Raw genomic sequence first — 27,020 nt, 5'->3', positions numbered from 1 at the left:
GACTTCCTGTCCCTGAGCAAGACGATTATTACCCCCTGAGTTAACCTGATAACAGCAACAAACGAGTTATGTCACTTTAAAGAGACTGTGTAACAAAATGTTCAGCCTTATTTCTTCTATCTTATAAGTTCCTATACCTGTTCTAATGTGGTCTGGATTACTGCAGCCTTTTCTAGTTGCACTGTGACTGTAATATATCTAATCTTCTTTTCTTTGTTAAACTTTGTTGGCCCAGAGAGGAATGTGCTGCCTCCCCTGTGATAGGGAGACATTATACACACCTCCTCCACGCCCCCTGCAGGCTCTGTGTGTGTGCTTTGTTTATCCCTCACAGACAGGTCTCTGCTATCGGTTTTCTGAGTTTGTGAGGTTGGGGGGGGGGGGGGGGGAGGGAGCTGCCTGTCTCATGCTCATCCCAGACTGGAGTGCAGATAATTCACAATGTAATAGAAACTGTAACATTATTTACACACGCACGCATGCAAAAGTATTCGGCCCCCTTGAAGTTTTCCACATTTTGTCATATTACTGCCACAAACATGAATCAATTTTATTGGAATTCCACATGAAAGACCAATACAAATTGGTGAGGAATCTTTTAGAGCAAAGTAGAAATGCTGGCTTTCAGACCACTTTAAAGTAGAAAAACACTAGCAGGAAATGAAATATAATAAGTAAAAGTAAAATATAGATATAAGTGCAAGCATCTCAGACTGAGATATGTGGTGTAACCCTGGTGTGTCTAAATATCACACTGTTCCTACATGAACCAGTGGCAACCCTAGCACATGAATGTAAACAAACTGAACACCAAAAAGTGATCCTACATGTTTTGCCCAAAGGTGGGGCTTTGTCAAGGGTATACAGTGAGAGAAAGTGCTAAGTGCATAGATGAATACATCACACCTGATTTAAAAATATAACATTGTCAGTCAAGCAGTATAGCTTCTAGTCTGTAAACCAGGAAAAAAAAACTACATATTTCCTTAGCTGCAGTCTAAATTGTTTTCTACTTGCAGGTGGACTATCATGAACCCAGAGTCAGAATGCAGCGTGCAAGTAAGTAGCAGTTGAACTATTTATGTTGGGGTCTTGCAGGGTTGGTACTTGGTCATGCAAAATATTACATTTTAGACTACAGCACAAATCTGTAATCTGCAGCACTACTTTTTGCTGGAGAAAGAAACATCAAATGTTATTGTTTCAGAGCATATTGCAATTTACTCTTATGAACAAACTTTAAGGCCCATACACACGCACGGTGGATCGCTCAAACTCAGTCTTATCACGCGAACGACAGTCTGTACACATGCCCGATTTGGTGTGCGGACGACTTAACGACGGGACGTTCAAATGACTCGTCATTCGCAAAAATCAGACGTGTGTATGGGCCTTTACAGTTCAATCGCCAGCCTGCTGTTTGGTGAGTAGAATAACCAAAACACACCTTGCACACTCTGAGAAGTTCATTTGCAAACCCACCCCAGTTCCATTGCTATTCATGTGCTTAAACATCTTAGCAATCTCCCACTTGTCTGGCAATTTTTCCTGTGTATAGGTGGCCATACACTTATAGATTTGCAGCAGATTCGACGATCAGATAGATTTCTGTCAGATGCCTCTCAAGTCTAATCTGACAGGAATCTATCTGATGTGTGTCACACACTAGGAACAGATTTCCAATTGGAAATCGCTCTAAATGGACCATTAGATCCAATGCAACTCTATGGGCCATCGATCTGCTGCCAGCAGCAGATTGACCTAGATTTTCCATCCTGTCAGATAGATCAAATCTATCAAAATCGATTGCAAATCGATCGGGGAATTCGATAGAATCAATTTCTGCTTCACTTCAAGTGAATGGAAGTGTTTAGCATTGCACGGTTACCGGCGATTACCGGCGATTGCGCAAATGCGGAGTTCTGATCCCGATTGACCACGTCGTCTCAGCCGGCATTAGAAGCCGCATGCGGCTTCTAAGGTCGCCTGGCCACCGCGTCTTCATGTCCCCTTGCAGGGACGAGAAATGCTGATTATGACAGGAAGCCGACGATCGCCGTACCGCCGCCCCCCGAACGAGACGTCACAGGACGACGCGGCTTCCGGCCACCCAACGCCGCCTGCCGTCCGTGTGAACCAGCCCTTAATGAGAGAAAAGGCTCATCCCTAGCCTGAACTCCCATAGTGGTGTAAGTGCTGATAAAATCTGCATGCACAAGGATGGAAGGTCTCACTTACCAAGAAAGGTTAGATAAACTGGGTTTATTTAGTCTAGAGAAAAGACGCCTTAGAGGAGATCTAATTAACATGTATAAATACATCAGAGGGCAATATAATAGCTTGGCGGATGAGCTTTTTGTCCCTAGGCCTTCTCAAAGGACTAGAGGACATGATCTGCGCATGGAGGAAAAACATTTGAGCAATTTATTTAGGAAAGGGTTCTTTACAGTAAGAGTGATTAAGATGTGGAATGCATTGCCACAGGAAGTTGTTATGGCAAACTCTATACCTGCATTTAAAGGGGGCTTAGATGCTTTCCTTGCATTGAAAGACATCCATGGCTACAATGACTAGGTAATGCCCAATGATGTTGATCCAGGGATTTTATCATTGGAGTGTGGATAGACAGTAGATGGTTAATTTACTATCAGTATAAACAGAAAGGCTGATACTGTACAGTTGCGCTCTCAATATTTAGGCAAAAGAAAGTTGTCTCTATTCCACGGTGACAATGATTTTGTACAAAAAGGTGCTAAATAAACAGTTAAAACCCCTGCTATGCAAACTGCAGCTACCAATACCAGACTGCAGTTTTAAACAGTACAAAAAGAGCAGTCCGTGCACCGCTTCCTGTAACACATTTATTCGTCCAGTATAAAAATCAGCAGATGGATAGGCACAAGTACATTTGCAGTTCCGTTTATAATAAACATCTGTGTAGATACGTCTGACCTGTGCCGTGGGTGGGTTGCGGGAGGGTGACCAGGGGAAAGTAGGACTGCGCGACAGCCGTTTCACGCCGGTACGGCGCTTGCTCACGTGCAGTTGTCCTTGGGCAAATGGCGGCGTGTACGGGCTTCCGTGTTGTTACGGAAGCCCCGCCCACCACGCACGCCATTGGCCCCTGAGTGCTGGGTGGTTTTAGATGAATAATCTAATAAAGGTTTTTTAACATGATAGAGAAAAGCAGGTGGGATTGAGGCGCAGTGTAGACAGTTACTGTGTTTTAATGTGATGTGAATTGCACTACAAAGGCTAAACGAATGCACAAAGTTAAAGTTATTATTATATTTGAATTATGAATGTACTAGTCAAGAAATGGTTAATGAGCACGAGCACATGGGGTTTGTTATTAAAAATGCACATTATCACTGTTCGCCAAGTTACGGCGATCTGACACAGTTACACATATGTGCCTTAATGGCATGACGATCACGTACACAGGAGACGTCACAGACTCTTCCCCTCCCACCCACCCCTTTGCACAATCACTCCCAGCACTCAGGGGCCAATGGCGTGCGTGGTGGGCCTACTTTCCCCTGGTCACCCTCCCGCAACCCACCCACGGCACAAGTCAGACGTATCTACACAGATGTTTATTATAAACGGAACTGCAAATGTACTTGTGCCTATCCATCTGCTGATTTTTATACTGGACGAATAAATGTGTTACAGGAAGCGGTGCACGGACTGCTCTTTTTGTACTGTTTACAACGTGTTCATCTAATAGTCCGACTGCACGCTTTCACATACAAGGCTCCGGGTCACAGCAAGGATTTGAAAGGGACGGGATTGCTATATAGGTGCAGCAGACCCTTTCTTCCCCCGCACTGGGTGCCGGGCAGCCAGCATCTTTTGTGTACTGCCAGACTGCAGTTTACATAGCGGGCGACCCTGTCACCTTTTTTCAGTTCTTCGCTGTATAAGGCTCTACTATGACAGGAAGCAAAAGAGGGCACTTCTCCAGTTGCTGGAGCTACCTACTGATGTAGACCTCTTTACAAGACGGCCCTTGAATATGTCAATCATATCAATAAATTATGTAGTTAAAGGAGTCATCAGCCAAAACTACCCCCCCCCCTTTCCCCCGCTCTAATTATCCGGGGCTTCCTCAAGTCCCTTGCAGCTGACATGTCGCACGCCGGCCCGGGGTCCCTGCCGGTGCAGAGGGCTACCTCGAGGTCGTCTCTACTGCGCTTGCACGGGAGCAGCTGTCAATCAAGCCAATGTTGTCCGCGGTGTACTGTGCAAAGTGGACTAGATTGCCAGCGGCGCTTGCCCAGGCACACTAGAGGAGGTCAGCTTCTGCACTGCCGGGGACCCGGGGCCAGCGGCTGAGAACGAAGCTGCAGCATGGGACATGTCAGCTGCAAGGGGCTGGAGGAATCCCCGATAAGTAGAGTGGGGGGGGGGGGGAGTAATTTTTGGCTGATGTCTCTTTTAAGATTTACTGCAGGGTCAATTTAATCCAATCACTATACTGGTTTATGAAGAAATACAACTTTATGTTTCCATTCCTTAAAGAGACACTGAAGCGAAAAAAAAATGATGATATTATGATTTGTATGTGTAGTACAGCTAAGAAATAAAACATTAAGATCAGATACATCAGTCTAATTGTTTCCAGTACAGGAAGAGTTGAGAAACTCCAGTTGTTATCTCTATGCAAAAAAGCTATTAAGCTCTCCGACTAAGTTAGTCGTGTAGAGGGCTGTTATCTGACTTTTATTATCTCAACTGTAATTGAACTGTTTACTTTTCCTCTGCTAGAGGAGAGTTCATTACTTCGCAGACTGCTCTGAAAGACTCATTTTGAATGCTGAGTGTTGTGTAATCTGCACATATTATAGAATAATGCAATGTTAGAAAAAACACTATATACCTGAAAATAAAAGTATGAGAATATTTTCTTTGCTGCTAATCTTCTAGTAATTATTCATAGTACACAACCAATTCATTATATCATACTTTTTTTTCCGCTTCAGTGTCTCTTTAAATGGTATCTAACATTCTGAAATGATTTGTTTTTCCCAGGTGGCCAGAGTGTGTATGAGTATGTGTACTACACGGACATCCTCATGGAAGGCTTCTCCACCGCTCTTGTGGAGGCATATATAACGAGCCCCAGCGTAGTTCCCTACACGCTGGTCATCAATTCTTCTATCACAGTCAGCATGGTGAAAATCAATGTCACCACAGGTAAGACTTCTGTGCAGGAGAGATCACATGACAGCGGGAGGTAGCTATTGACATCATTATGGAGGAACTAGCATGGAAACTGACAAAACCGCACCTGCATGTGAGGTAATAAAATAAAACCTGATCTATTTGCAGCGGAATCAGGTGACAAGCTCCCATCTGGAGGAGGTCAGTAGAGTACAGCTGGGTGGGAAAGTAATTAGCAAATTGAACATCCTAACCTTGTTACCAGGGGTGCAGCTGGGTCCAGGCAAATGAATTGGCAGCCTGGAGCCACACCCATAGCACAGATCTCCCATGCTGCCAGAGTCACTCTGCCTGTTACTTGTATAGCCACAGCTGCCTCCCCATCACTCACACACAGAGCTCAGATCAGTGGCAGGGAGAGTGGTGCAGTGACCACGGAGTACACTTCAGATGTGGAAGTGATGTCATTGCTTTCTTGCATTAGAATGATCTACAAGTCTTTGAGTCTTGGGTATGGGGAAGCAGCTACATACCCCCACTGACCACAATGCCCTATAAGGAGAAGGGGGCACTTTTCGCTACCTATACTGGGGGTGACTATACTTGGAGGACACCTTGGCTTCCTATACTGGGTGACATTTTGACTACCTATACTGGGGGTAGCTACCTATACTGGCGGGGTTAACCTTTGGCTACCTAGCCATACTGGATAGTTACCCATTTTATTTTTGTTTTTATTTGGGGGGGGGGCATATTTGGCCACCTATTAAAGAGACTCTGAAGCGATTTTTTTTATTTTTATTTTGCTAAATTTACCTTTCCATTCGCTTCAGAAGTCTCACCAGCGCTAATCCGCAGCATCCCCGCCAAAAAAAAGCACTGCAGACACCCCAAATGCCCGGGCAAACATCCACGACCAACTTGGTCGTGGATTGTGCTGCCCTGAGAGGCGGAGCTATGATCTGTAGCTCTGCCTCTCCTGCTCTCAATCGCTTCGCGGAACGCCGCCTCTCCCTGCCCCTCTCTGTGAAGAAAGAGTGAGAGGGGCGGGGAGAGGTGGTGATGCATGGGGATTGACGGTAGGAAAGGCAGAGCTACAGCAGAGAGCTCTGCCCCTTCCAGGAAGCGCCGTCCTTAGTCCCCCCCCGGGGATTTGGGGGCTCAGCAGCCCTCGTTTTTCGACGGGGATGCGGTGGTTTAGCGCTGGAGAGTGTACTGAAGCAAATGTAAAGGTAAATTTAGCAATATATTTTCGCTTCCGACTCTTTCTAATATTGGGGAAGGGGCCTATGACTGGGAGTGGGGGAACGAATGATGTTCCGCTTGGGGCCACAGAAACCTTAGCAATACCCCTACCTGTTACTGTGTTTAACCCTAAAGCCTCATACACAGATATGACATATGAGGACTGTCACCTGAAAGGCATAGAGACTAGATCCCATGGGCGACAGTTCGGGGGATGAGTCTGTATAGATGCATCACTAACCGATTGCTGTGAGGAAGGAAGCAGGGTCGACAGAGCAGCATGAAGCAGGTGGGGTGAGTAGAAGAACAATCCCCTCAGCCTGTGCTTGCCCAAGACAATCCGATTGCAGCACTCGCTAATGCATCAAGGGGAATTTGCGGCTGCTGAACAAGCTAGAGTCTCCGAAGAGGTTGTCTTGGTCAAGAACCATCTTACTCTTGAGTACAAGGCTGGAACTAGCCTCTCCTGCTCAAGAGTCAGAACCAGCTAAGGGTTAGTTAGGAGGCCATAGGATCCCCAGAAGAGTAGTTAGAATGTACCTACATGTCCATCCAGCCTGTACCTAGCTGACACAATAACATTGTCTTGTTCTAGAGTGCAATGTTACAGATACAGGGAAGACTTGCTCTTGTGTGTCTGGATACACATGGAACATCACTGTGTGCTACACCTATAAACCTTGTAGTAACTCCTCTGCCTTCTGCTCCTGCCTATTCATCCCAAATGACCTGTTTCCATTCTGTGAGGACCCTAAAAATATCACCGACACAAGAGGTAAGTGGAAAGTCCAGAGTGTATTATGAATATGCCTTTCCCTCGGTCACATTTGAATCATGAAATCATTTTTAGCAACCTTTGTAACCGCTAGATATATTAATTATGATTATTGATTGGATTTATATAGAGCCAACGTATTACTCAGTGCTGTACAATACATAAGATTACAGACCATGATAACAGGGGTGACTGACAACACAACACCGGTAATAAGCAATGACATACAACACAATACAGGTAATAATAAGCAATAACATACAACAGTTGAAGAGTGAGTTTTGAGGGCTTATTTGAAGGAGTTAAAGGAGTGGGCATGCCTGATGGGCAGTGGGAGAGAGTTCCACAGGATGGGGGCAGCTCTAGTGAAGTCCCATAGTCGTGCATGGGAATGTGAGATGCATGGGGCCCGGTGGTTAGGAGGAGGTTGTTGGAGGAGCGAAGTGGGCTGCCAGGTGTGTATCTGCTGACCACCAGGTCAGGGATGTAGGTCAGGCAGGACTTGTGTATAGACTAGTAGGCCAAACATAGAATCTTGAAGCTGATTCTGAAGCGGATTGGAAGACAATGCTATTTATGTTTTTCCCATGTTTTGAGGAGTATTGCATTTCAATATCATTTATAGCGTCAATCCATCAAATTGTGCAACTGCAAACATCTCTGAGCCTCGGGATTGAATTGTGACATGTTTGCATTTGATGAACCTTACTGTTAAGTGACAACATAGCCAGATACAATGCAGAGTGTATGTGGCAACTGAGTCGGCAATAAGGTTACCATGATTACCGGCCACCACTATGAAGGTTCCAGTCCTGAAGACAAGACTTTCTGCTAAAGAAGCAGCAGCTTATGTTACCAAAAGGATTTTGTGGCTGGACTGTGTAATGGTTAAGGGCTCTGCCTCTGACACAGGAGACCTGGGTTCGAATCTCGGCTCTGCCTGTTCAGTAAGCCAGCACCTATTCAGTAAGGAGTTCTTTGGGCGAGACTCCCTAACACTGCTACTGCCTACTGAGTGCGCTCTAGTGTCTGCCTCATAAGCGCTTTGAGTCCGACAGGAGAAAAGCGCTATACAAAAAAAAAAAGGAAAAGGAATTGTAAAGCTACCTGCTATGATAATTCTGTTTAGTGATGGTTGTGAGGGTATCTATCTGTATATGTTTGGATTGAGGCATGTTTGGATTGAGGCAGTTCCTTTTTCTCACCAGTTAACATCAGTGGATCGTTTACCATGAATGAAACGTTTACACCAGATCTGCTAGATGCCTCCTCAGTAAAGTACCAAGCTTTGCAAAGCAATCTAACACTAGCTGTAAGTATTAGCCTGTATTCTTATACATGGAAGGTGCCCGAAATAGAAGGTTAAACTTACTAGTTTCTGGATACAATAAGAAGACCGCACACAGGTAGCTTCTTCAAGTAATCTGTATTATTGCCATACAGTTACAGAGCAGGCAGAGGGCGTGTCCTCTGCCTGCTCTGTAACTGTATGGCAATAATACAGATTACTTGAAGAAGCTACCGGTGTGCTCTCTCCTTATTGTGTCCAGAGTACAAGTGTTTGCAGGAGTGGTGTACCTGCGGGAGTTTGGCACTGGCTTCCAGGCCTGGAGAAGTATAGGTCTGTTATAGGTGTGTGGAAAGTGTGATTCCTGACCGCTAAACTTACTAGTTTATTCAAGTGTTCAGTGCTGAGATGAATTGTTTAAGATGTACCTGAGATGTGACATGAGATAGACGTGTGCATGTACTGTACAGTGCCAAGCATACATATAACTAGTCGGTATTCCTGATTTTTATTTTTCTGCGTGAAGGAGTTAAACATTCAAGTATAAAAGTGACAGCTTCTCTCAGGTTGGGATCCAGGTGGACTATAGCATAGCCCTTACTGATAAGGAATTACAGCCTTAAAACCGCTTTCCTTGAAGACAGCAGGTTCTGAGTGCAGGGGATAGATTAAAAAAGGACAGCTGTTCATGTATTTTAGCTCTGGAACACTGAAAGACTGTGTTATATAGCTAAGACAATAAAGCATTTAACATACCTTTACAGGTTTTAAACAGGAAATAAAAACAGGGATTTTTTTTTAAAAGTCATGTTTAGGAGTAAGAGGGTAGATACAATTGTTTGTCTTATCAGTTTATTTTCACCTGGTTTCCTTTAAGGTGTGTGGGGAGGGGGGGGGCAGTTATAGGAACTTGTGTGCCATCTTAATAAGAAAAACACCTTGATACTGGACAACTTTTTTACTGGCCCATAAGAAATGAATTCACCCCAACAGAGAAACCACCTCAGTTCTAGGATGAAATAAAGATTTTGTCTATAAAGAAGTAATGGAATTATTTTTGGGATAGGATAAGTGGGCCAGTTGAAGCTACCTTGTTTTGTTTCCTCACTGCTCAGCAGGAATGAATGAAGGACCGCTGTGGTGACATCATCGCACTCTGCTCAGCAAAATGAAAGGGGGTGTGTTCCAGACCACATCTGAGGTTCTTGATTGATCTAGGAAACAAGTCTTTTGAGTGACATGATAACATGCCCCACTCTGAAGTTTGTTATGCAAAGTCGCAGCTTTAGTTAAATTTGCTAAATGCAATTTCTCTCCCCTAATTACGGTATCTCCAATCAATGCCATGTATAGGACTTCTCATGAGTTTATCTGATATGTGGAACTGACTTTCACATTCTGTTTGGCACTCTCAAACCCAAAATCATTCACATCGACTATTCTAATCAGATATAGATTTTTACAGTAGTTTTCCTGGTTTCAGCATCAGACACACTTGCTATTACTATATACAGTGGGTTGCAAAAGTATTCGGCCCCCTTGAAGTTTTCCACATTTTGTCATATTACTGCCACAAACATGAATCAATTTTATTGGAATTCCACACGAAAGATCAACACAAAGTGGTGTACACATGAGAAGTGGAATGAAAATCATACATGATTCCAAACATTTTTTACAAATAAATATCTGCAAAGTGGTGTGTGCATAATTATTCGGCCCCCTTTGATCTGAGCGTAGTCAGTTGCCTATAGACATTGCCTGATGAGTGCTAATGACTAAATAGAGTGCACCTGTGTGTAATCTAATGTCAGTACAAATACAGCTGCTTTGTGAAGGCCTCAGAGGTTCTCTAAGAGAATATTGGGAGCAACAACACCGTGAAATCCAAAGAACACACAAGACAGGTCAGGGATCAAGTTATTGAAAATGTAAAACAGGCTTAGGTTACAAAAAGACTTCCAAAGCCTTGAACATCCCATGGAGCACTGTTCAAAAGATCATTCAGAAATGGGAGTTTGGCACAACTGTACACCTACCAAGACAAGACCATCCACCTAAACTCACAGGCCGAACAAGGAGAGCGCTGATCAGAAATGCAGTCAAGAGGCCCATGGTGACTCTGGACGAGCTGCAGAGATCTACAGCTCAGGTGGGAGACTCTGTCCATAGGACAACTATTAGTCATGCACTGTACAAAGTTGGCCTTTATGGAAGAGTGGCAAGAAGAAAGGCATTGTTAACAGAAAGCATAAGAAGTCCCATTTGCAGTTTGCCACAAGCCATGTGAGGGACACAGCAACCATGTGGAAGAAGGTGCTCTGGTCAGATGAGACCAACATGGAACTTTTTGGCCAAAATGCAAAACGCTATGTGTGGCAGAAAACTAACACTGTACATCACTCTGAACACACCATCCCCACTGTCAAATATGGTGGTGGCAGCATCATGCTCGGGGAGTGCATCTCTTCAGCAGGGACAGGGAAGCTGGTCAGAGAGTTGATGGGAAGATGGCTGGAGCCAAATACAGGGCAAACTTGGAAGAAAACCTCTTGGAGTCTGCAAAAGACTTGAGACTGGGGCGGAGGTTCACCTTCCAGCAGGACAATGACCCTAAACATAAAGCTTGGGCAACAATGGAATGGTTTAAAACAAAACATATATATGTGTTAGAATGGCCCAGTCAAAGTCCAGATCTAAATCCAATCGAAAATCTGTGGCAAGATCTGAAAACTGCTGTTCACAAACACTGTCCATCTAATCTAACTGAGCTGGAGCTGTTTTGCAAAGAAGAATGGGCAAGGATTTCAGTCTCTAGATGTGCAAAGCTGGTAGAGACATACCCTTAAGGTAGCCATACACTGGTCGATTTGCCATTAGATCGACCAACTGACAGATCCCTATCTGATCGAATCTGATCAGAAAGGGATCGTATGGCTGCCTTTACTGCAAACAGATTGTGAATCGGTTTCAGGCTGAAACCGATCACAATCTGTTGAGCTGCTCCTGCCGCCTGTCCCCCCCCCCCCCCCCCCCCCGTATACATTACCTGAAGCTGGCTCCGGGTCGTCTTCTCCGCGCTGCACCGCATCCCAGCATACACTGTGTCACTCCGTGACCGGGAATTTCAAATAGATCGCCCTCTATATGAGCTTCCTGGTCACTGGAGTGACACAGGTAGTTCATGTACGCTGGGATGGAAGCAGAAACAGATCGGTGCAGCGCAGAGAAGATGCCCGGGAGCCAGCGTCAGGTAATGTATACTTGATCGGATCGGCTGCCGCTAATGACGCGCTCCCTACCCGCGGGCGATCGACGGTAATTTCCCGCACGGCGCGATCGATGGACCGATCCGATTTCGGGAGGAAATCGGATCGGCGGGTGCGTTTAGCGCTAACGATTGGCAGCAAATTCGATCCCAGTGATCGAATCTGCTGTCGAAACGGGTGCAAATCGGGCCAGTGTATGGCCAGCTTAAAAGACTGGCAGCTGTAATTGCAGCAAAAGGTGGTTCTACAAAGTATTGACTCAGGGGGCCGAATAATTACGCACACCCCACTTTGCAGTTATTTATTTGTAAAACATGTTTGGAGTCATGTATGATTTTTGATCCACTTCTCCTGTGTACACCACTTTGTATTGGTCTTTCATGTGGAATTCCAATAAAATTGATTCATGTTTGTGGCAGTAATGTGACAAAATGTAGAAAACTTCAAGGGGGCTGAATACTTTTGCAACCCACTGTATTGCTGTATATTGGTAGCCCCACCCTCCCAGTGATGTATAGCCTAAGTTGATTAGATATACAGATCCCCCTCACTGAGCATTCTGGGAAACCAAGTATATTTTTTACTGGCTCTAACTAAATAAACATTCACATAAATCACCTGGCAAGACTGCAGATGTTGCCACCTGTCACAGATTTTAGAATGTAAGTCTGGGAGAGGAAAGATTTTACACTGACTGAATAATTTATATATGAAGATTGTAAATAAAAAAGTTTTATGATAGGCTCCTTAAAGGTTGTTTTGTCATCCAAAGCAAGGTGTTATGGCTGACTCGGTTAGGAGCTTCATCAAGGGCATACAGAGCGACCTCCAGGTCATTCTGACGTCGTCGCCGGGGACCGGGTCGGAGCTCCGGTGAACGGTTGCGGGCAGAGCTGCGGCGAGGGAGGTCCTGGGAGCTTGGGGCTGGAGGAAGGCCCCGGTAAGTACCGCTCATTTTACTATATTTGCCCTGATGACTCCTTTAAACCTTGTAGTATTGTAACACCTGATATTGCTGTCTGGTTGGGGAAAACTTGCCACAAGGTAGAGTGAGTTTATGGGACTGTGTTGTGCTGTTAGATGTGTGTACTGTCACTCGGGTTTGTATCACATGAACTAAATGTACTTTCTGTTTGTATTCAATCACACTTCCTCGCCATGGAGGATAATTGCATTATATGAATCAGTATTAATCTATATTCTTTTGCCTTTCAGCTTCTCAATGTCTACACACAGATTTGCAACCCTCTGTCTGTGACAATAGTCGGCTTTAGGTATGGTGTGTGTGTGTGTGTGTGTGTGTGTGTGCTTGCGTGCGTGCGTGCGTGCCTGCGTGTGTGCGCCCAATCCAAAGGTCTGTGGGGTTGATTCACTATCACTATAGCTCCCCTTACTGCACGCTTTGTGTGCCTTATCAGCTTTAACATGCCTTATCAGAGTTGTCGTGCCTTATCAGAGTAGCATAGCGAGCGCTACGAACTTATGCCTGCTAATTGGCCATGACGAGAGCTCAACTCGTCCTGCTCTGAGCCCCTGCGGGACCAGTTACTTTAAAGGACATTATCCCCACACTTTGATTGGCCCAATAGGCTGCCTGTTACTAGACAGGAAACTTGACAGGCGGCCTATTGGGCCAATCAAAGTGCGGGGATAAGCGATTGGACCCGCAGGGGCTCAGGGCAGGACGAGTGGAGCTTTTGCCATGGCCAATTAGCAAACATAAGTTCGTAGATACTCTGATAAGGCACGCTAACTCTGATAAGGCACGTGAATTGTGATAAGACATGTTAACTCTGATAAGGCATGTTAACTCAGATAAGGCATGCTAAGCGTGCAGTAAGGGGAGCTATAGTGATAGTGAATCAACCCCTAAGTGCGGTTGGATTTGCACAGCCCTGCTGTGAGGAGTGGGATCGCCCAAGGGAAGTCAGGAACACCTCCTTCGCAATGCAGGGAACAGGAGAGGGTCCGCCCAATCCTCAAAGTTCAGTAGCGTTTATTGATGAATAAAAATGTTGTGGATGCTGTAAACCGACAGCCGTTATGAGAACACACAGCTTCTCTTCATCAGTGAACAACATCATGTTGTTCACTGATGAAGAGGAAATGTGTGTTTTCGAAACGGCTGTCTGTTTACTGTAAAGCATCATCCATGACATTTATATTCGCCAATAAATGATACAGAACTTAAAGTGGTATAAAACCCTAACATAATCCTACTAATATAATAAATGGGAACGTTCGGATGTTTGGATGTTTGTTACTCGATCACGCAAAAATGGCTAAACGGATTTGATTGAAATTTGGCACACACATAGTACATTACCTGGAATAAAGTATAGGATACTTTTTATTCCCATAAACGAAAAGGGAATAGAAAAGACAAATACAAATGTCACAGGAAAATTTAAACTGCAGCCATTCTTACACTGTTAATGGTAGAGTTCTCAAACTTTGCACAGTTGGTCATTGGGTGACTGGGATTAATATTCAGAAAGGTGGGTGGAGCCTACAAAAGCCAATCATAATTCACCTATTGATTTTCAAGGGGAATATTTACATTGCTGCCATTCTTGCACTGTTAATGGCACAAGCCTCAAACCTGGTACAGTTGATCATTGGGTGACTGGGGTTCAATTTCAGAAAGGGGGTGGAGCCACAAACAGCTAATCATATTTGTTTCATTCCAATGCAAATTATTGATGTCAAACACCGCAAAGCTCACAAACTTAGTAATTGAGTAATTGATTAATTGTGTGTGAGGGTTAGAAAAGTGGGCACAGCCAACACCAGCCAAATACATAAGTGGGCAACACGGGGTCATAAGTGGGCGGAGACAAATACAATTTTTTTAAGCAAAATGTAAACTGCAGCCATTCTTACACTGTTAATGGCAGGTTTCTCAAACTTTGCACAGTTGGTCATTGGGTGACTGGGATTAATATTCAGAAAGGTGGGTGGAGCCTACAAAAGCCAATCATAATTCACCTATTGATTTTCAAGGGGAATATTTACATTGCTGCCATTCTTGCACTGTTAATGGCACAAGCCTCAAACCTGGTACAGTTGATTATTGGGTGACAGGGGTTCAATTTCAGAAAAGGGGTTGAGCCACAAACAGCCAATTAGATTTCTTTCATTTCAATGCAAATTATTGATACCAAACAACGCAAAGCTCACAAACTTGGTAATTGAGTAAATGATTAATTGTGTGTGAGGATTAGAAAAGTGGGCACAGCCAACACCAGCCAAATACATAAGTGGGCAACACGGGGTCATAAGTGGGTGGAGACAAATACAAATTTTACTGGGAAAATTTAAACTGCAGCCATTCTTACACTGTTAATTGTAGGTTTCTCAAACTTTGCACAGTTAATTACTGGGTGACTGGGATTAATATTCAGAAATGTGGGTGGAGCCTACAAAAGCCAATCAAAAAATACCTATTGATTTTTAGGGGAATATTTAATTGCTGCCATTCTTGCACTGTTAATGGCACAAGCCTCAAACCTGGTACAGTTGATCATTGGGTGACTTGGGTTTGAATTGATAAAAGGGGGTGGAGCCACAAACAGACAATCTTATTTGTTTCATTTTAATGCAGGTTATTGATGCCAAAAAAACGCAAAGCTCACAAACTTGGTCATTGAGTAATTGAGTAATTGTGTGTTAGGGTTAGGAAAAGTGGGCGCAGCCAACACCAGCCAAATACATAATCGGGCAATACCGGGTCATCAGTGGGTGGAGACAAATACACATTTCACTGAGAAAATGTAAACTGCAGCAATTCTTACACTGTTAATGGTAGGGTTCTCAAACTTTGCACAATTGGTCACTGGGTGACTGGGATTAATATTCAGAAAAGTGGGTGGAGCCTACAAAAGCTAATCAAAATTCACCTATTGATTTTCAAGGGGAATATGTATTTGCTGCCATTCTTGCACTGTTAATGGCACAAGCCTTAAACCTGGTACAGTTGGTCATTGGGTGACTGGGGTTCAAATTTAGACAAAGGGGTGGAGCCACAAACAGGCAATCAGATTTGTTTAATATCAATGCAAATTATTGATGCCAAAGACCGCAAAGCGCACAAACTTGGTCATTGAGTAATTGTGTGTTAGGGTTAGAAAAAGTAGGCGGAGCCAACACCAGCCAAATACATACCCGGGCAATGTCAGGAAATCAGTGGGTGGAGAAAAATGCAAATTTCATTGGGAAAATGTAAACTGCAGCCATTCTTACACTGTTAATGGTGGGCTTCTCAAACTTTGAACAGTTGGTCACTGGGTGACTGGGATTAATATTCAGAAAGGTGGGTGGAGCCTACAAAAGCCAATTAAAATCTACCTATTGATTTTTAAGGGGAATATTTAATTGCTGCCTTTCTTGCACTGTTAATGGCACAAGCCGCTTGCACTGTTAATCACCTGTACCTGGTACAGTTGGCCATTGGGTGATTGGGGTTCAAATTCAGAAAAGTGGTGGAGCCACAGCCAATCAGATTTATTTGATTTCAATGCAAATTATTGGTGCCAAAGACTGCAAAGCTCACAAACTTGGTCATTAAGTAATTAAGTAATTGTGTGTTAGGGTTAGGAAAAGTGGGCGGGGCCAACACCAGCCAAATACATAACCGGCCAACGCCGGGCGTCCAGCTAGTATTAAAAAAAAAAACATGTTTTACCGGGGCGTGGACAGCAGCCGAGGAAGATGGCCGCAATCTAGCCTTGCTCTGTACTCTCCGGCTGCATAAGTCATTTGACCCCCTTTTTAGCTGACAGCATCCAGCAGAAGCTCCGGTAGCTGACTGTAGCCGAGTAATCCACGGATAAATGGAGGAAAAGGCAACACAGCTCTGATACGGGTTTCCCCGGCATGGCTTCCAAGGTGGCGCTCAGCAAGCAGCAGCGTGATGAATCCCCGGCCAGGATGTCAGATGATAGCAGTGTCTCGTCCCTTCCCTCAAGCACCAGAAGTGCCACCAAAGGCAAATCAGTGACTAAAGGTCAGTCCAAAACAGACCCCAGAGACCAAGCGATGCTCGAGCAATTTGAGCAGATCCTACAGCATAAGCTGCATGAAGCTACTACCCGCATAACATCGCAGCTTAAAAAAGAAATTAGGGAGCTCGGGTCTCGCACTAGTGATCTAGAACACTGACAAAACTGATGTGGTGTTAGATGCACATGAAAAAGATATCAAGACTCTGCAAGCTGATGCGCTTCATTCACAACTGAAAATGGAGGATTTTGAAAAGAGAGTCCGACGGGGTAATCTGAGGATCAGGGACTTCCAGAAACTATAGAGGACGTAACCTCCACAGTTACTGCTCTCTTTCAAGAACTGGAACCAGCGATCCCAATAGATCATTTAGAGTTTGATCATATTCATCGAGCTCTAACTACGCTAAAGCCCAAAGGCCCCCCACGTAATATCATCGTCAAGTTAACTTATTACAATGCTAAGGAAGCCCTTTTGAAAGTGGCCAGGGATAAAGAGGAGCTTACATTTCAGGAATATAAATATCAACTTTTTGTGAACTTAGCACCAGCAACGGTACAGCGCAGGCGCGCAATGAAGCCTTTCGTGCAGGTCCTTCAAGCCAAAGCAATAAAATACAAGTGTGGTTTCCCCTTTAAGTTGCAATTTACTCATCAAAACAAGCAGGTGGCGGTCACCTCACCGGAAGAGGCCCAGCAAAAAGTTTAAAAAACTACGTTTATGTTTGCCTGCTGGATCGCCTGCTCCAAGCCAGCAGTCCTCTAAATCTCTCCCTCTTGGGACACGGTGAAGCCAAAGCGGCCCAGATGCAGGCGTCGACGGAACCCTTCCTCACCTTCCTGCCTATCTGACCTGGGATGAAGTAACTGGCTCAGCTGGATGGGTGACTATTTTTTACTCGCTACTAGCTGCTGACGAAGTAGTGCAATCTGCAGCGTTTCTAAACTTTTTGAGTTTGGATTTCTCAGACATTTCTTTTTAGGTTAATGTTCTGTTTAACAATTTTTAGGACAAGCCACAGGTTTAAAATTTTTATAATGAGGAAATATCGCGGAAGCAATTCCTAAACTGCCTTATAACCAAGCTTAGGTTGTGTCCGTTTATTGCTATAGCTTTATGTACCAGAGTTCCATCGTAGCTAGTTGCTGCTATGCCTATGAAAATTCTCTCTTATTTTTGTATAGCAAAAATCTATTAACCCTTCTCACTCTCGCATGCAAATGTTCAAGCAAATGCATTCACAGATTCACTCATCCAGGCACCACTGTTATCCCTACAGCTAAGTTAAAAGCCGGGGTCTTAGTTCACAAAAGAATGCATTCTTATGCTTAGTCACCTATACTGCGCAGAAGTACCCAGGTAAACATAGGTGTCCTAACTCTAGCCCTGGAACATGCATAGTGCAGACATGCAAACACATTCATTGCATCAAACCTATCTAGGGATTAGGAGCACACATCCTGACGTCCTCTCCTGGGACAGACAGTGCATCTTACCAATCACACAAGTGAGCTAACGTTATTTGTCCATGTGCACCATGCACATACACCAGCATAAGCTGTGTGCATGCTGACAAACACATACAGGGGAAGGAGGGAGTGCACTGAATAAGACCCTAGCCACAGGGGTCAGTAACAAGAAAAAATACATATATCCAGGCACATCGCCTCTAGTTAGGACATTAAATACGTTATTAAGGAAAAGGAGGTGCTGAAGAGGGTGTGGCCAGAAAACAGCAAAAATCTATTAACCCTTCGCTATCTGTCCCAGGAGAGGACGTCAGGATGTGTGCTCCTAATCCCTAGATAGGTTTGATGCAATGAATGTTTGCACTATGCATGTTACAGGGCCAAAGTTAGGACAGCTATGTTTACCTGGGTACTTCTGCACAGTATAGGTGACTAAGCATAAGAATGCATTCTTCTGTGAACTAAAACCCCGGCTTTTAACTTATCTGTAGGGATAACAGTGGTGCCTGGATGAGTGAATCTGTGAATGCATTTGTTTGAACATTTGCATGCGAGAGTGCGAAGGGTTAATAGATTTTTGCTGTTTTATAGCCACACCCCCTTCAGCACCTCCCTTTCCTTAATAACTTATTGTCCTAACTTAATGTCCTAACTAGAGGCGATGTGCCTGGATATATGTGTTGCTGTTTTTTTCTTATTTTTGTATGTCTAGAATTCCAAGGGGTTAATTGGCTGTTTTTTGAGGGTGGGCTTAGTGTGAGACTATATTAGGAATAGATAGATTTGGGGTAGTTAATACGGAATATTCGATAGCCTCACTAGTTTATGGTTACACTATGCAGCTGGAGGAGGCTGTCTCCCCCCTAATTTCCCCACTGTTGGTTCAGAGTCTGTGCCATACAGTAGTGAGACCTGCCCCTTCTGTGTTCTCCGAGCACAGAACAGGCGTCGAGTGTGTTTTGCACTGCCTCCCTCTGTTTGGCCTCCTTCCGGAGGGATGCGCTACTGCTTCTTTCTTCTTATCTCTCTTATCTCTTCTTCTCTATCTACACCTTTTCTTTCTCTCTATTTCTCCTTTTAAGTGCTGGAGTGCTTGGTTTATCTTTAAGATGGGAGACCCTGTTACAGTATGGCTTCTAAGAATAATTTTACTGATTTTTCAAAATGGCTGACTCTGTAGAGACAGGCACTCTTTCCATCCTTTTACATAACGTGCAAGGTTTCAACTCCCCCAGAAGCGTACAAAGGCCTTTAAGTTTTACAAAACATGTAAAGCTGACATACTGTATCTGCAGGAAACTAGGTTTTCAGTTTCCTCATGCCCATCCTATTTAAATTATCATTATCCATTGGTTTTTCATGCAAAAGTGCGAGAGAAAGTGAGGGGGGGGTGACTATTAGAGATGTAGCGAACGGTTCCAGGCGAACTTTGGGTGTTTGGGTTCACCTGGACCAGGTGAACTTTTGTGGAAGTTCGATTCTCCCCTAAATGCACCATGAGGGTCAACTTTGACCCTCTGCATCACAGTCAGCAGGCACATTGTAGCCATTCAGGCTACAGTAAGCCCTGGAGCCCCACCCCCCCTTATATAAGGCAGGCTCGCTGGCCATGACACTCACTCGTGTGCCTGCTGTAAATAGACAGACTGGGGAGAGCTGCTGCAGATTTTTTCTCCTAGGGAAAGATTAGTTAGGCTCTTGGCTTGCTCCTGGATGATTGTTATTGCTAAAATAGCACCCCTCAGCTCTCTTTTGAGAGATAATGTTTTCCTGATGTGTTTTTTTGTGTGTGTTGCTCACTGACATTATACAGCCCTATCTGTTGCAGCTGGACCTTGGTAATTGTTATTACTGTGCCAGCCAGGCTCTGCCTAACTATCTATACTGGAACACCTACCTATGCCTACCTAACTACTGGGGCACCTACTTACCTATACGGGGACACCTACCTACCTACCTATACTAGGGGACCTACCTATGCCTACCTACCTATACTGGGTCTCCTACCTATGCCTAGCTAACTACTGAGGCACCTACCTATGCCTACCTATACTGGGACACCTACCTATGCCTACCTACCTATACTGGGTCTCCTACCTATGCCTAGCTAACTACTGGGACACCTACCTATGCCTACCTACCTATACTGGGACTCCTACCTATGCCTAGCTAACTACTGAGGCACCTACCTATGCCTATTTACCTATACTGGGACTCCTACCTATGCCTACCTACCTATACTGGCTCTCCTACCTATACTGGGTCCCTGGGCGACCATATGGGCTGGAAAACTGCCACGGCCTGCACTCTGGCCATGTTGCGCATCAGTCCAGCACGGCCGTCACTACGCAAACAGCTGTTTGTGGTGCATTACACAGTGAGTTTGGTGTGTCAGTGTGAAGCAGTACTCTAATTACACACCCTGATTGATGTATACACATGCAAGATGATTGAAAGCACTTTAGGCCTGCAATTTAGCATTCAATGTCATTTCTGCCCTTAAAACGCTGCTTTGCGTCACATCCAGATTTTTCCCCGGGGCTTTGGGCATGTATCCCACTCCGCCATGCCCCCCTCCAGGTGTTAGACCCCTTGAAACATCTTTTCCATCACTTTTCTGGCCAGCATAATTTTCTATTTTTCAAAGTTGGCATCCCCATTGAAGTCTATTGCGGTTCGCGAACTTTTCCGCGAACCGAACCTTCCGCGAAGGTTTGCGAATGGGGTTCGCGAACCGAAAATCGGAGGTTCGCGACATCTCTAGTGACTATAGCTTTTAGACGGGAAGTACCCTTTCAATGCACCAAACAAATAGCGGCTCCCACTGGACGTTACCTCCTTTTAATCGGGACGTTGTATGACACCACCCATACTGTGGTGTCATGCTACGCCCCTAATAGCTTTCAAGAAAGATTTTTGTCGCACCTGTTACAGGTGATGAATGATCATTGTGAGGGAACTTTCATTCTTTGTGGGGACACCAATGCGGCCCTAAATGATATCTTAGATAGATCCCGTCCCTTGCAGATTACTTCCTCCCCAACCCAAAATCCAGGATCTCCCCGCTCTTCCACTATAGCTACTCTTCTGAAGACTCAGGGTTTGTTCGACGTATGGAGGGAATTAAACCCGACTACAAAAGACTACACTTTGTATTCCCACCCACATGATAGTCTCTGTAGCATAGATCATCTTTTCCTAAAACATAAGAGTAAACATAGAACACTCTGAGATACAATAAAGGAGGGGTGTGACCTGACTGAATACAAACCGACAAATCGTATTCAAAAGATATACAAAACCTTTATTCAATACTGATATAAAAACATAAAATATGCAGCAAACCCCGTCAAACAGCCTGCCAGCCACCCAAACCTACCCACCGCCCCCCAAGAGATACCCCGAACCTCACGGATCCCACCGCTACACTAAGGTATACAACTAAAATCTTGTTGAAACTGCGCAGTTTCCTGTTGGTGCCTGTCTGAGCTCAGAGATTAGAGATAGTATCAGTGCAATTCCGTCATTGCGGATTGGCCTCTTGATCTCCCAAGGATTTTTCACTGGAACACTGATGTCTGGCCAGAGTTTATGAGCCAGGCGTGAGTGTATTATGCTTGATGTGATGTGATGGCAAAGTGAGACTGGAGTGACAGTCTCACATGTGTTCATACAGTACGTGCTTGGCTAATCCCAAAGGAAATAGCAAGTTTGCCAATCAAAACTGAGGCAGATTGATGTATTATTTCGTCCAGCAGGGGTCAGAGCAAGGCACATGTAGCAAGTGTAGCAGAGAATTTAGCAGCAGCCCAGCTTGAAAAAAGCATAGATATAGGTGGTCAACATGTAGTTAGCCAATTCCATCAATATGGCAAAAGTACCAGTCAAAGTGCAGGCAAGTAGATGTATAAAGTTCAGCCCATCAGACATCAAAGCAGGCATATGAAGCAGATGTGACAAACAAAGCAGCAGCAGCACAGCTTGATCAGCATGGCACAGCGTGCAGGATATCAATCATCAGAGTCAGGCATATAAAGCATGTAGAGATTGTGCATAGTCAAATGCTGCAGCTCCTTGCAGGAGCGATGCCTGTGCCCACAGGGCTCTTACTATGTCCTGCGTATGTAGTTCCTGTTGGCTCCTAATCGGTATGCTGGGCTGCGACGAAGAGGCAGTGGTGACCAGGAGTCCCAGGGCTATGGAGGGCTGCGGGAGGGATGCGGCAGCGTGCTGGTGGCGGAGGACGGCGTCCTCTATCGATTTCGCCGGCTCTTCCGGCTTCTTCAGGAGGCGTGTCCCACCACACATGGCGCCGCAGCTATGTGCGGGCCGCCGACCAATCAGACCACAGATGCGGCGCCGCCCGCCCCCACCCCAGGGCCGCCGCGAGCAGGGGGGCGGGGCGGGCAGACACGACGAGCGCGCCCCAATGACGCGCACGGCGCGTCCGCCAAGCCCCGCCCCCCCGCACGCCAGGCCCAGGGGAGGGGGCGGGCGGCGCCGGAAGGCAGCCAAACCAGACGGCGGCAGCACAGAGACAACAAGCGCCCAACACATGTCCCCAGGTGAACAGGGGCTGATGCCCCCACATTTAATCTGATAGCTATACATAATACAAAAATAGAAATCAACATATGCAAAGGCACTAAGGCCAAGATTAATTTAGCACTGAAATAGATAGAAAAATGCTCCGTTATATTTTAACTAGATATATTCCCCCTCCCTTGTAGTGGAAGACATGCTGCATGCATGCTGCCACCTAGAGGGGAGAAAATTGCCAAACTAGGCACTTAACTATATCACCAAAATGAGTATAAAAATACGGAGTTTCCTCAATGAGATGCCCCAATGTGAAGCCCCGAGGCCTCCACCTCATAAGGCTACACGCAGACACAAGTAAAAAGATGAACGCCACAATCAAATAGTCAAAACCTTCACTGAAGTGGGAGGAAAGAAACATAACTGGTGTTTTCATTAAGACCCGGCAGTTTAGTCGCCTGAAGGTCGAAAATCCATCGTGCCTCGCGTTGCAACAGCAAGCGATCCATATTACCACCTCTCACAGCATTGTGGATCCGATCCAAACCAACAAATCGTAAACATTGAAAGTTACCCCCATGGACCAACTTGAAATGTCTTGCCACGGGGGTGAGACTATTCAAGTTTGTATTTTTAATACTTGCAACATGCTGTGAAATTCGCGAGCGGAGTTCATTTTTGGTCTTACCCACGTAGAATGCCCCACAGGGGCAAATTAACAAATAAACAACTAAAGTTGTACTACAATTAACATAATGTGGCAAATGCCAAATGCGGCCATCGGGCAAACTGACCGACTTCCCCACCTGAATATATCGACATACCGAGCAACCCCCACACGTGTATGTGCCAGTCACTTTACAATGTTTAGTGCTGGCTTGGGGATCCACAAAATGGCTGTTGACGAGAAAATCTCGTAGGGAAGGGGCCCTACGATATGAAAAAAGGGGGGTTTTTGTTACAATTGTGCTTAATTTTGTATCATTGACGAGGATGTGCCAATGTTTCTCCAAAATTCTTGATATATCACGGTGTTGGGCTGAGAATTTTGTACAAAACCTCACTGTCTCAGACCTACTACGAGTGGTATCTCTCCTCGTCTCTAGTAATGCAGTTCTACTGCTAGTTTCTGCTCTTTTATATGCCCTTATAAGAGTCCTGTCCTTGTAGCCCCTCTGTCTGAATCTGGACCTCAGCTGAGCCGCCTCACTTCGAAAAGTGTTATCCTCGGAACAATTGCGTCGAACCCGCAAATATTGTCCGGTAGGTATACCATTAATCGTATGACTAGGATGAAAGCTTTCCGCTCTCAACAGTGCATTAGTTGCAGTCTCCTTCCTATAAAGCCGTGTAGAAATGAGGCCCTCAGCCGAGACCTGAACCAGAAGATCCAAAAATGGGACTTCAGCCTGACTCTTATGCATAGTGAACTTCAAGTTCCAGATATTATTGTTAATAATTTTGATAAATCGAGACAGGAGATCCTCACCACCCGTCCAAAAGACCAATATATCGTCAATGTACCTGTGCCAGGCAAGGGCGTGGCACAGGTACATCGACAGATCCTCATCAGAAAATAGTTCTCTCTCCCACGCCCCCAGGTACAGGTTGGCATACGACGGAGCGCATGTTGTGCCCATCGCAGCCCCCTGCACCTGGAGGTAGTGGGTACCCTCGAACATAAAGATGTTATTTCTCAAAATAAAGTCAAGCAAAGTCAGTAAAAACATATTGTGGGCCGTATTTTGTATACTTAATTCTCCAAGAAAAATTCTAACAGCCTCTATCCCGAGATCATGCGGTATGCATGAATAAAGGGCCTCAACGTCCAGGGTCACAAGCAAGACACCAGGCGGAAGCCGTAAGTTCTCCAAAATTTGTAGTAGGTGAGACGAATCCCGAACGTATGATGGTAAGGCCCGAACGTGCGATTGAAGATGTCTGTCCACATAGATGCTGGCCCGTTCAGTAAGGGAACCCCTGCCCGATACAATCGGGCGTCCTGGGGGTTTCCTTAAATCTTTGTGGACTTTCGGGAGTGAGTAGAACGTCGGCAAAATTGGATATAAAACTTTTAAAAATGTGACTGTATCTAAATCAATTACCGTACGGGATAAAGCATCGTCGATAATGGCAAACAACTCCCCCTGGCAGCGTGTGACCCTGGACGGAGGAATCCTCACATAACAATTACGCTGACCCAAAATATCCAGGCACATCTCTCTGTACAAATCAACCTTCATGAGCACAATATTTCCCCCCTTATCTGATGGTTTGATGACCCATCTTTTGTTAGTCATTAATTCCATAAGTGTATTGCGCTCAAGTAGGTTCAGATTGTCTCTATCTGTCCTATGGCCTTTTAATTTAGAAATATCCTTCTCCACCACCTCAATAAAAGTTTTTAAATTCGGAAAAATAGAGAAAGGTGGAAATTTCTTAGAAGAATTGCGTAGTCCCACCTCGTCTAAGGTAGGGACAAAGTATGAGGCGTATAAATTCTCGCTTTCTGACGCAGAGTCCGTCTCGACATTGTCGTTTAATTCCTTCAAAGTTTGGAGAGCAGTAAGATCCTCCTCTGACCACGGTTTCTCATATGTGTGTGAAAAAGTTTTTGTCTTCAATTTATCACCGTAAAGGGCCTGCAATAGAATCCGTCTCCCGAAGAGATGTAGGTCAACTATCGTATCAAAAACGTTTACATTGTATGTGGGACAGAAGCCCAATCCTTTAGATAATAATGACAAGTATGCAGGGGGAATGACTTCCCCTGTCAAATTAATGACTTCCAGACCTACATTTGGGGGAATGGCTCCCTTACAGGCCTTATTGATCACCTTCCCGACCCCCGACCATTGGCTAAAAAAGCTGAGGCTGAGGACGAGGAAGGTGAAACGCCATCTGAATCCTCCTGACATGATGAATCTGTATCCTTTTGGATATTATCCTTATCTTTACCCTTTTTGCTGCCAATTTTAGACGGATTTGGTATAATTTGTTTGTGTCTCAAGTTATACTGCTTCGTGTTCTCCGCACCGGAAACAGAACTGTCTGAAACCGGAATACTACTGCCAACCGACGAATCCGATTCGTCGGCGGGTTGGGGCTGTTTTGGATGTTCTTGCTTAGGAATCTTTGGTTTAAACGGAGGTCGACGTCTGGGATTGCTCCACCTATAGGCGGAGCCAATTTTATATGCTGTTCTATCCCACCAGGGGTGGATATTGGTAATATAAGAGTAAACAGAGGTGCCAGCAGGATAAAAGGTACTAAAAAGTTTAAAATTCCTCAGGAGGTGGTGGTGGACTCGACTCCTTGAAGTAGACAAGATACTGTCAGCTTTTTAACAACAACAGGTTTATTTATATACTCCAGACAACCATGCAACGCGTTTCGCAGCGATATTCCTGCGTACTGCGTGTACTCCTATTTGTTATTGCCTGAGGAAGCAGGAATATACCTGCGAAACGCGTTGCATGGTTGTCTGGAGTATATAAATAAACCTGTTGTTGTTAAAAAGCTGACAGTATTTTGTCTGCTTCAAGGAGGCGAGTCCACCACCACCTCCTGAGGAATTTTAAACTTTTTTAGTACCTTTTATCCTGCTGGCACCTCTGTTCACTCTTATATTACCAATATCCACCCCTGGTGGAGGGGTCGATCCCCATCTCTTTTTTCCTGATCTACAAAGAGTGACTTTTAATCCTGAATGAGGACAGGTCTAATCTCCTCACCTGCCTGTACAGTGGTTACCTAGGAGGTAACCCACTTTTGTGAGTATATACACTATATACTTTTCAATACCAACCTATTGTTTTGCTTACTACACTATATTGGGCTCTTGGTGTCCCCACTTTTGTTTATCGTTTTCCTAAAACAGTTTCTCCTTCCAAACGTCTGCTCAGCGAGAATTCTCAGTGTCACCTGGTCGGATCATAGTCCGCTTAAAATTTGTTTCTCTTCTCTGACCCCTAAAAGGTCAAATTTCACTTGGAGAATGAATGATTCTCTTCTATCAGACCCGGAGACACTGGACAAAATTTGTTCCTATTTAGCAGAATTTGTAGAGGAGAATGAAGGTTCGGTTCAATCTTCTATAGTTTTCTGGGAGGCACTCAAAGCCAAAGTGCGTGGCCGTATTATCAGCCTGGCGTCTCATAAGAAGCAGAGAATATGCTTAATTACGGAACTCACTAGGGACTTAGATCAGGCAGAAACTGACTGGAAGGCTAACCCCACTGTTGTACTTAAAAAGTTCCGAGACTCTC

At 44.8% G+C, this 27,020-nt stretch overlaps 1 protein-coding gene across 1 annotated transcript in view; it reads left to right on the top strand.

Annotated features, from left to right (window-relative positions):
• The window catches only part of LOC137504662 (adhesion G-protein coupled receptor F3-like), a 130,332-nt gene that overhangs the window by 33,358 nt on the left and 69,954 nt on the right, over positions 1 to 27,020 (top strand). The window contains exons 3-7 of the mRNA XM_068233247.1: positions 1,020 to 1,059; positions 5,035 to 5,199; positions 7,007 to 7,186; positions 8,395 to 8,498; positions 12,959 to 13,017. Of these exons, the coding sequence (XP_068089348.1) occupies positions 1,020 to 1,059; positions 5,035 to 5,199; positions 7,007 to 7,186; positions 8,395 to 8,498; positions 12,959 to 13,017 (548 nt within the window). The remainder of the gene's footprint in view (positions 1 to 1,019; positions 1,060 to 5,034; positions 5,200 to 7,006; positions 7,187 to 8,394; positions 8,499 to 12,958; positions 13,018 to 27,020) is intronic.

This window comes from Hyperolius riggenbachi, chromosome 4 (genome assembly GCF_040937935.1).
Source record: "Hyperolius riggenbachi isolate aHypRig1 chromosome 4, aHypRig1.pri, whole genome shotgun sequence".
Lineage (NCBI taxonomy): Eukaryota > Metazoa > Chordata > Amphibia > Anura > Hyperoliidae > Hyperolius > Hyperolius riggenbachi.
Note: the sequence above shows the minus strand (reverse complement) of the source record. Positions and strands in the feature narration are given on the sequence as shown.